Source organism: Salmo trutta, chromosome 3 (genome assembly GCF_901001165.1).
Source record: "Salmo trutta chromosome 3, fSalTru1.1, whole genome shotgun sequence".
Taxonomy (NCBI): Eukaryota; Metazoa; Chordata; class Actinopteri; order Salmoniformes; family Salmonidae; genus Salmo; species Salmo trutta.
In genome coordinates, this window is record NC_042959.1 from 69,472,616 (window position 1) to 69,483,755 (window position 11,140).

At 42.1% G+C, this 11,140-nt stretch overlaps 1 protein-coding gene across 1 annotated transcript in view; it reads left to right on the plus strand.

Annotated features, from left to right (window-relative positions):
* LOC115165916 (uncharacterized) overlaps positions 1 to 11,140 on the plus strand; it is a 182,577-nt gene continuing 171,437 nt past the window's right edge. Inside the window, exons 1-7 of the mRNA XM_029719415.1 lie at positions 1 to 159; positions 5,264 to 5,369; positions 5,963 to 6,026; positions 6,260 to 6,420; positions 7,027 to 7,142; positions 7,566 to 7,692; positions 9,508 to 9,787. Of these exons, the coding sequence (XP_029575275.1) occupies positions 1 to 159; positions 5,264 to 5,369; positions 5,963 to 6,026; positions 6,260 to 6,420; positions 7,027 to 7,142; positions 7,566 to 7,692; positions 9,508 to 9,787 (1,013 nt within the window). The remainder of the gene's footprint in view (positions 160 to 5,263; positions 5,370 to 5,962; positions 6,027 to 6,259; positions 6,421 to 7,026; positions 7,143 to 7,565; positions 7,693 to 9,507; positions 9,788 to 11,140) is intronic.

Here is an 11,140-nt window from a genome sequence, read left to right on the forward strand (position 1 = left end):
ATGTGCCTCACCTCCTTCACTGTGGCTCTGATCTTTACCATGGGCTCAGGAAACTACTGGCTGGAGATCTTCAACTGCTATGTAGGATCCCTGCTTCTACTCATCATAGTCTTCTTTGAGATCATCGCTGTGGTTTACATCTATGGGATAAACAAGTTAGTACTACTTCATTTATGTGTTTTTTCCATCTATAAATTATCTCACTTCTGATCAAGCTCAATCTCAAGTGCAAAGATAACAAAATAGTATCAAATCTTTGTTTTTCTTTCTTCAACTCATCTGAGAATGTTTCTATGTTCTCAGGTTCAGTGGAGGACGGGGCGAAGGCCTAACATTTTCAGGCCACGTGCAGAGTGATTAGCCTGCTGATGCTGCTGATGGTCTTCCTGGCTTACGCGGTTGTCCAGGCTGAAACTCAACCCACTTACGCTACATGGAACCCTGACTATGTAAGAGACAGCTTTTGTTGCATGTTGCAATGTTGCATCACTTCAGTCTGAAGTAGGACAAGATACAGATAATAATAAATTATGATATTACTTAATGTTTAATCCAGTTATTTTACATCCAATAAACGTGATCGATGCAAACTTGACATATTTTTAGATGAACTGGGTAAAGAAACATCCTCTCCTTTCCATAGGTCCACTTCCCCATGGCTGAGTTGCAGCCCTATCCCGCTGGGTGTTTGCTGTGTGATGCTGTCTGCTGTCCCCTGTGTCTCAATCCCTCTAGTGGCCCTCTACAGATTCACTCTCTTCCTGAAGAAACGTATCATGGACAGACGAAATCATAACCCCGTTTTAGAATGACACTTACGTTCAGAGACATGTAGAACAATGAAGAAGAAGAATACTTTTTCCATATCAGACAGAACTGTGTCTTCTGCTGTACCCAACCCCTCTGATACACACACACACACACACACACGGCAGGGTACTTGGTGGTCAATTCAGTGTCATACTTTTTACCTGCACTCTACAGTAAAACAACACTCACTATCATAATCTTTCTGTGGGATTATTTATCCCTTTCAGTAGTTAATTACCTTCTCCATCTTTCAAAACATTATTACTTATTGCTACATACTGTAGGTCAGATGGCCAATGATATTGATAAAATTGATAGGTTCATTTTAAGGAAATAAACCTTATTTAATTGTTATGATTCAACAGTGTTTGAGCACTATTTTTTACTCCCTCAGCTTCCTGCTTTTTGTATGGCATGTGTGGCTTGTTATTGGTGAGACTGATGCAAGAGGACCAGTAGGCAGCCAAGTTCATCACTGCACAATTATATCCATGTGGAAAGACAGAGGCCGACTGTATCTACTGTAAATAAAGAAAGACACAGAACGCAACTAAATACAGAAAGCTCCTTACATCCTCTGTTTGATGTGCCAATATTTGTGATAATGAAGATGTGTAATGTGTAGTGATCATGCTGTTTAATCAGATTCTTGATATGCCACACCTGTCAGGTGGATGGATTATCTTGGCAAAGGAGCAATGCTCACAAAGAGGGATGTAAACAGATTTGTGCACAAAATTTGAAAGAAATACGATTTTGGGGAGTATGGAACATTTCTGGGATCTTTTATTTCAGCTAATGAAACATGGGATCAAGACTTTTACATTTTGTGTTTATATTTTTGTTACGTATAACTTACATACTGTGAAGAACTTTTGCATTATTTGTTATGGTTTCATGTTATCACTGGTCCAGTTTTGTCAGAACTCAACTGGTCTTGTGTATGTGTGTGCACGCATGCGCGTGTGCGTCTGTGTGTGTTTTTGTCTGTGTGTGCATGTGTCATACGAGTGACACGGTTATCCTTTCTGTGGTGCGGGGGGGACAGAGATATTGTCCCCTCATTGTCACGTGCTTTGGAATACTCTGGCTGCTTTTGTTGTCCCTCGTTCTGCTTTTCTGGCACTTTCATACAATGGTGCATTTTTACACACTGATTCTATCAAGCCTTTCAGACTACTATAGCTTGAATTCCAGCTCTCCGGAAAGAGGAGCATCTCCATGTAGGATACATGGCAAAAGACACCTCATCAAGGAGCACCTGCAAGGATTCACCCTAACATCAGAGCCAAGGTGGTGTTGGGATTGTTTGAGAAATGTCTTAAGAAGTGTTAATATCTTTTTTTTACATGGAGGACTGGAAATGTTGGCTTGGTTTTGCTCTGCAGTTTAGTGCACATTGAAGCAGCACATCGACGCACAGTGCTAGAAATGCTCAAATGTATTTGTTTTCAGAGATTTAAGTTTAAAATGTGTTTATGTGTGTTCTTGGCTTGATGTGTTGTGAAATGTCTTCCTGAGGTACAGTATGTTATTGCCAGATTTGAGGTAAACAGAATGTGTACCCTGCTGCAGATGGTTTGACCTAATGACCTATGGGAGCCATCTTATATGTAGGCCTCAGAATCTGAACTGCAAGTCATGTTAAATAACACTGAAATAGTATTTGTATTAATTTCAGACAGGCAAAGCACAAACACCTTGAGAACAACATTTGCGGTGTGATGTACTTTCTGGTTGACAATATTTTGTCTGAGACACGTTTATCTGAGATGGTTTCTGAGATATGAAAGGATAAGGTACAAGATGTGAAGACTGGTGGCACTAAGATAATTAACATGAGGGTTTATGAATCAGAATCCATCTTGTGTCAGTCACTGAACATTATCTGATCTTGTCAAATGCAACCAGATACTGACTTCAACAGATGAACATGTTAGACATGGTTGAGGCTTAATAAGGTGCTCTTTTACTTCATGTCAACAAACTTTTCTTAAACCTGTCATTTAAATGTTGATGTGCTGTTAAAAGGAATTGAACTTCTAAAGCAGGGGTGTCAAACTCATTCCATGGAGAGACTAGAGTCTGCTGAATTTTGGTTTTCCTTTCAATTAAGACCTATACAACCAGATGAGGGGAGTTCCTTACTAATTAGTGACTTTAATTCCTCAATCAAGTACAAGGGAGGAGTGAAAACCTGCAGACACTCGGCCCTCCATGGAATGAGTTTGACACGTGTTCTAAAGAACATGTTCAATGAGTTTCGGTTTTTCTATTACTAGTGTATGCCCTAAGGACTCGGCAATGCACCCATATACCTTTATTAAACAGACTATTGCATTGAGTAGACCCATTCTTAATACTACTAGTTCTATTCTAGTTCTATTGAGTTGAACAGACCCATTCTTAATACTACTAGTTATATTCTAGTTCTATTGAGTTGAACAGACCCATTCTTAATACTACTAGTTCTATTCTAGTTCTATTGAGTTGAACAGACCCATTCTTAATACTACTAGTTCTATTCTAGTTCTATTGAGTTGAACAGACCCATTCTTAATACTACTAGTTCTATTCTAGTTCTATTGAGTTGAACAGACCCATTCTTCATAATACTAGTTATATTGTAGTTATATTGAGTTGAACAGACCCATTCTTAATAATACTAGTTATATTGTAGTTTAATTGACTTGAACAGACCCATTCTTAATAATACTAGTTACAGTTAAAGTCAGAAGTTTACAAACACTTAAGTTGGAGTCATTAAAACAACCACTCCACACATTTCTTGTTAACAAACTATAGTTTTGCATGACGCAAGTAATTTTTCCAACAATTGTTTACAGACAGATTATTTCACTTATAATTCACTGTATTACAATTCCAGTGGGTCAGAAGTTTACATACACTACGTTGACTGTGCCTTTAAACAGCTTGGAAAATTCCAGAAAATTATGTCATGGCTTTAGAAGCTTCTGACATCATTTGAGTCAATTGGAGGTGTACCTGTGGATGTATTTCAAGGCCTACCTTCAAACTCAGTACCTCTTTGCTTGACATCATGGGAAAATCAAAAGAAATCAGCCAAGACCTCAGAATAAAATTGTAGACCTCCACAAGTCTGGTTCATCCTTGGGAGCAATTTCCAAACGCCTGAAGGTACCACGTTCATTTGTACAAACAATAGTACGCAAGTATAAACACCATGGGACCACGCAGCTGTCACACCACTCAGGAAGGAGACGTGTTCTGTATCCTAGAGATGAACGTACTTTGGTGCGAAAAGTGCAAATCAATCCCAGAACAACAGCAAAGGACCTTGTGAAGATGCTGGAGGAAACAAGTACAAAAGTATCTATATCCACAGTAAAACGAGTCCTATATCGACATAACCTGAAAGGCCGCTCAGCAAGGAAGAAGCCACTGCTCCAAAACCATCATAAAAAAGCCAGACTACGGTTTGCAACTGCACATGGGGACAAAGATCGTACTTTTTGGAGAAATGTCCTCTGATCTGATGAAACAAAAATAGAACTGTTTGGCCATAATGACCATCGTTATGTTTGGAGGAAAAAGGGGGAGGCTATCAAGCCGAAGAACACCATCCCAACCGTGAAGCACGGGGGTGGCAGCATCATGTTGTGAGGGTGCTTTGCTGTAGGAGGGACTGATGCACTTCACAAAATAGATGGCATCATGAGGTAGGACAATTATGTGGATATATTGAAGCAACATCTCAAGACATCAGTCAGGAAATTAAAGCTTGGTCACAAATGAGTTTCCCAAATGGACAATGACCCCAAGCATACTTCCAAAGTTGTGACAAAATGGCTTAAGGACAACAAAGTCAAGGTATTGGAGTGGCCATCCCAAAGTCCTGACCTCAATCCTATAGAACATGTGTGGGCAGAACTGAAAAAGCGTGTGCGAGCAAGGAGGCCGACAAACCTGACTCAGTTACACCAGCTCTGTCAGGATGAATGGGCCAAAATTCACCCAACTTACTTTGGGAAGCTTGTGGAAGGCTACCCGAAACGTTTGACCCAAGTTAAACAATTTAAAGGAAATGCTACCAAATACCAATTGAGTGTACGGAAACTTCTGACCCACTGGGAATGTGATGAAAGAAATTAAAGCTGAAATAAATAATTCTCTCTACTATTATTCTGATATTTCACATTCTTAAAATAAAGTGGCGATCCTAACTGATCTAAGACAGGGAATTTTTACTTGGATTAAATGTCAGGAATTGTGAAAGACTGAGTTTAAATGTATTTGACTAAGGTGTATGTAAACTTCCGACTTCAACTGTATATTCTAGTTCAATTGAGTTGAGCAGGCCCATTCTTAATTCTACTAGTTCCATTGAGTTGACAAGCCCCTTCTGGATTATTTTACAGTAGTTGTATGTCCTCTGACCCCTGACCGGTGACCTGGTTTGGACTCTGTACAGGCGATGTCCCTGAGAGCAGACGCAGCCCAGTGTGGAGGGGTGGTGGTGGAGTTTGAGTCTGATGACATCAGGGAGGCTCGGGCCAGGAAGGCCAGGAGTACATCAGGTCAGCTCGTCTATTGTGGGAGTGGAGAGAGAGAGATGACCAAGAGTTTACCTTGACCTCATGACCTGACAATACAACTACACAGCTATTACTTAATGATGATGTAACAACATGTTGTGATTGTCGGAATCACAGCGTTACATTTATATAGGTATTAGAGCAACCCAATATAAAGTGTTAGGTGTATGAGCTACTTAATGTAAAGGGTTAGGTATAAGAGCAACTTAATGTAAAGTGTTAGGTATAAGTGAAACTTAATGTAAAGTGTTAGGTATAACAGCTACTTAATGTAAAGTTTTGGGTGTACGAGCTACTTAATGTAAAGGGTTAGGTATAAGAGCTACTTAATGTAAAGTTTTAGGTGTACGATCTACTTAATGTAAAGTGTTAGGTGTAAGAGCAGCTTAATGCTTTTGATTTCTGATCAGAACACATCCTGTTACAAAATATGTTCAGACATACTCTGATGCCCAGTGCTTAATATTAGGTGGTTTTCCAGCTATAGATGCAGAATGTGTCCTGTAGACTCATAATGATGTTATCTCTGGTTATTGTTCATGTTACTGTGTGTCTCTGTTGAACTTACTCACCAGGGTCAGCCCTCATCTACCTCAGGGGCCCTAAATTCCTGATCTACGTCAGTGGGGCACTGTCCATGTGGGTAAGAAGCCTTTTCATGTAACAACAATGGGTAAGAGAGCTACAAAGCCATACCGGCTGGACACTATAAGGTTTATGTCATCAACCTGGTAGTGTCTTGCAAATCAATGAAAGATGGACATACTTTACATTTCTCTTTATGCCCTTTACCCCTAGAAAGAGTAAAAAGCTAAAAGCCAAAGGCTAAAAACGTTCTTCTCCGTCAAGATGACTATTTGTCTTTCTAATAGGGGTGACCGTATGTGGCACTTTGCCATTTCGGTGTTCTTGATCGAGCTGTATGGACGTAACCTGCTGCTGACCGCAATATTCGGCTTGGTGGTGGCGGGGTCAGTGCTGCTGCTAGGGGCGTTGATTGGGGACTGGGTTGACCGCAACCCCAGGAACAAAGGTTAGACCAACAGTCATTTCTATTTACAGCTATAGGGACTGACATCTAGTCCCAAATGGCGCCCTAAAGGTACTGTAATACAATAGGGAATAGGATGCTATTTGGGACGCAGTCCTAATTTCCTGCCTCTCTGCCTCACATGGGCACTCTGCAGTTCAAACAGTAACAAAGTTGCACCCCACCACTATTTTGGTAAATTGCTGAGGGATTTGGCTGGATAAATGTAACCACTCACAAATTCATAGATGGAGCTATGGATGCAAGTACTGACCATCCATGAGACGAACATTATAGTTTTAATCATGTTTTGAAGCTATACAGAGTTAGTTTACAATTACAAAGTAAAACAAGCATATATTTGGGGATCTAATGGGGTACAACAGATGAACTAAGCTCATGAGTCATTTCTAAGTTATATTCTTTTACGATCAATAGCTATATATCATTACTTTAAAAGTCCAAAAATGAATGTGCTATAGCAACTGCAGAATGCCCCTTTAAGACCAATGATACATTTATGGTTCTGTAGAAGTCTTTATGGTTCTCTGAAATGCATTGTCCCAGAATATTTTAGAATCTTAGTTTCTTCTCCCTCCTTGGTTTTAGTGGCACATGCATCGTTGTTGGTTCAGAACATTTCAGTGACGGTGTGTAGCATTGTGCTGATGTTGGTCTTCTTATATAAACAGTGGATTGAGAGCATTTGGGATGGCTGGTTAACTGTGAGTATATTTTTCATTTTCTCTCCCACACTGTCTAAACTCTCATAATGTGAACCAACAGTATGTTTTGGAATCAGATATGGATTCAAATAGCATTTGTATCCTTTCAAAGACTTTATTTGCACTTGATTGAGTTTGCCTGGTGCAATGGAACCAATGGAATAGTCCTAAAATGACAAACTCCACCCATCCAGTGCTCCAGGCATGCTCAATCAAACTCTCATTGTATTTGAAAGAAAATGAATACTACTTAAACCCAGGTCTGTTGAGAATCAGGCTAGATATATTATTGCAAACTGCTGTGACGGTTGCTGTTTCTCCTGCACTGTTCTGTGTCCATGTTGTTGCTGCTGCTGTTCTGAGCCTCCTGCTGCTCTGTGCTGTCATGCGTAGTAACGTGTTGCATCACAAAACTTACACAAGGTGGTTTGTTATACGGTGGTGATCGTCCTGGCAGATGTGGCTAACCTAGCAAGCACAGCGCTGACCATCGCCATCCAGAGGGACTGGATTGTGGTTATCACTGGATACAACCGGGGTCACCTCGCCGGTGAGACTGGCAGACCTGCCACACGCTATTACATCACGAGGGATTGTTGTTTCTGTTTCAGCTGCTAAACTGGCTGCTAGTTAAAGCACTTCAAGGTTATCAAACACTCTATGTACTCTGCTCCAAAAAATAAAGGGAACACTAAAATAACACATCCTAGATCTGAATGAATGAAATAATCTTATTAAATACTTTTTTCTTTACATAGTTGAATGTGCTGACAACAAAATCACACAAAAATAATCAATGGAAATCCAATTTATCAACACATGGAGATCTGGATTTGGAGTCACACTCAAAATTAAAGTGGAAAACCACACTACAGGCTGATCCAACTTTGATGTAATGTCCTTAAAACAAGTCAAAATGAGGATCAGTAGTGTGTGTGGCCTCCACGTGCCTGTATGACCTCCCTTCAACGCCTGGGCATGCTCCTGATGAGGTGACAGATAGTCTCCTGAAGGATCTCCTCCCAGACCTGGACTAAAGCATCTGCCAACTCCTGGACAGTCTGTGGTGCAACGTGGCGTTGGTGGATGGAGCGAGACATGATGTCCCAGATGTGCTCAATTGGATTCAGGTCTGGGGAACGGGCGGGCCAGTCCATAGCATCAATGCCTTCCTCTTGCAGGAACTGCTGACACACTCCAGCCACATGAGGTCTAGCATTGTCTTGCATTAGGAGGAACCCAGGGCCAACCGCACCAGCATATGGTCTCACAAGGGGTCTGAGGATCTCATCTCGGTACCTAATGGCAGTCAGGCTACCTCTGGCGAACACATGGAGGGCTGTGCGGCCCCCCCAAAGAAAATGCCACCCCACACCATGAGTGACCCACCGCCAAACCGGTCATGCTGGAGGATGTTGCAGGCAGCAGAACGTTCTCCACTGCGTCTCCAGACTCTGTCACGTCTGTCACATGTGCTCAGTGTGAACCTGCTTTCATCTGTGAAGAGCACAGGGCGCCAGTGGCAAATTTGCCAATCTTGGTGTTCTCTGGCAAATGCCAAACGTCCTGCACGGTGTTGGGCTGTAAGCACAACCCCCACCTGTGGACGTCGGGCCCTCATACCACCCTCATGGAGTCTGTTTCTGACCGTTTGAGCAGACACATGCACATTTGTGGCCTGCTGGAGGTCATTTTGCAGGGCTCTGGCAGTGCTGCTCCTGCTCCTCCTTGCACAAAGGCGGAGGTAGCGGTCCTGCTGCTGGGTTGTTGCCCTCCTACGGCCTCCTCCACATCTCCTGATGTACTGGCCTGTCTCCTGGTAGCGCCTCCATGCTCTGGACACTACGCTGACAGACACAGCAAACCTTCTTGCCACAGCTCGCATTTATGTGCCATCCTGGATGAGCTGCACTACCTGAGCCACTTGTGTGGGTTGTAGACTCCGTCTCATGCTACCACTAGAGTGAAAGCACCGCCAGCATTCAAAAGTGACCAAAACATCAGCCAGGAAGCATAGGAACTGAGAAGTGGTCTGTGGTCACCACCTGCAGAACCACTCCTTTATTGGGGGTGTCTTGCTAATTGCCTATAATTTCCACCTGTTGTCTATTCAATTTGCACAACAGCATGTGAAATTTATTGTCAATCAGTGTTGCTTCCTAAGTGGACAGTTTGAGTTACATTGTGTTGTTTAAGTGTTCCCTTTATGTTTTTGAGCAGTGTATTTAGTTTTTCTAGGATGTATCACATGCATTACCATAGAGGCAGAATAGTTTGATAATGTAGGCATTAGTAAAGCTGGTAACACAGATACCATATCACCACAACTAAACCCTGTACCTTTTGGTTTGATTCTGATCTGAAGGGATGAATGCTACCATGCGGCGCATCGATCAGGTGACCAACATCCTGGCACCGCTGGCGGTGGGACAGGTCATGACCCTGGCCTCCAACGTGATCGGCTGCGGCTTCATCCTGGGCTGGAACCTGGTGTCCCTCATAGTGGAGTTTATCTTCCTGTCCCGGGTCTACCGCATTGTCCCCGGCGCTGTCCGTCAAACCCCCTGTGCCCGAGGACGGCCAGGCCTCCCTGGAGAGACCAGCAGAGAGGACGGAGGGACTGGTGGAGAGGAGGGGGTCACAAGGTCAGTGTCCTGATGTCCTGGTCACTGTGTGACTGCTTCAGCAGTTGAGTTGGTAAAGCATAGCGGATCTTCCGAGCTATTTCATCCAACTTTACAGTGAAGTATAGCTTTACTTTACAGTAAAAATGGATGAAATCAGTTGAAAGATACGTGAGGTCAAGAAACATTATTCCACAACACGCACAGCACATACACTAAGTTTGGGGTCACTTAAAAATGTCCTTCTTTTTGAAAGAAAAGCCAATTTTGTGTCCATTAAAATAACATCAAATTGATCAGACATACAGTGTAGATATTGTTAATGTTGTAAATGACTATTGTAGCTGGAAACAGCTGATTTTTTATGGAATATCATCATGGGCGTACAGAGGCCCATTATCAGCAACCATCACTCCTGTGTTCCAATGGCACGTTGTGTTAGCTAATCCATGTTTATCATTTTAAAAGGCTAATTGATCATTAGAAAACCCTTTTGCAATTATTTTAGCACAGCTGAAAACTGTTGTCCTACTTATAGACACAATAAAACTGTCCTTCTTTAGACTATTTGAGCATCTGAAGCATCAGCATTTGTGGGTTCGATTACAGGCTCAAAATGGTCAGAAGAAAATACCTTTCTTCTGAAACAATGCTGTGTACTACTCCCTTCACAGAACTGCGCAAACTGGTTCTAACCAGAATAGAAAGAGGAGTGGGAGGCTAGTTGGTAGGCTAGTTGAGAACAAGCTCTTCTTTACAACTGCAACCTGGCCAAGATAAAGCAAAGCAGTGTGACAAAAACAACAACACAGAGTTACACATGGAATAAACAAACATACAGTCAATAATAAAATAGAAAAAAGTATATATAAAGTGTGTGCAAATGAGGTAGGATAAGGGAGGTAAGGCAATCAATAGGCCATAATGGCAAAATAATTACAATATAGCAATTAAACACTGGAGTGACAGATGTGCAGAAGATGAGTGTGCAAGTAGAGATACTGGGGTGCAAAGGAGCAAAATAAATAAAATAAATAACAGTATGGGGATGAGGTAGTTGGATGGGCTATTTATAGATTAGCTACGTTCAGGTGCAGAGATCTGTGAGCTGCTCTGACAGCTGGTACTTAAAGTTAGTGAGGGAGATATGGGTCTCCAGCTTCAGTGATATTTGCAGTTTGTTCCAGTCATTGGCAGCAGAGAACTGGAAGGAAAGACGAGGAATTGGCCAAACGAGGAATTGGCTTTGGGGGTGATGAGTGAAATATACTTGCTGGAGCGTGTGCTCCGGGTGGGTGCTGCTATGGTGACGTGTGAGCTGAGATAAGGCGGGGCTTTTCCTAGCAAAGACTTATAGATGACCTGGAGCCAGTG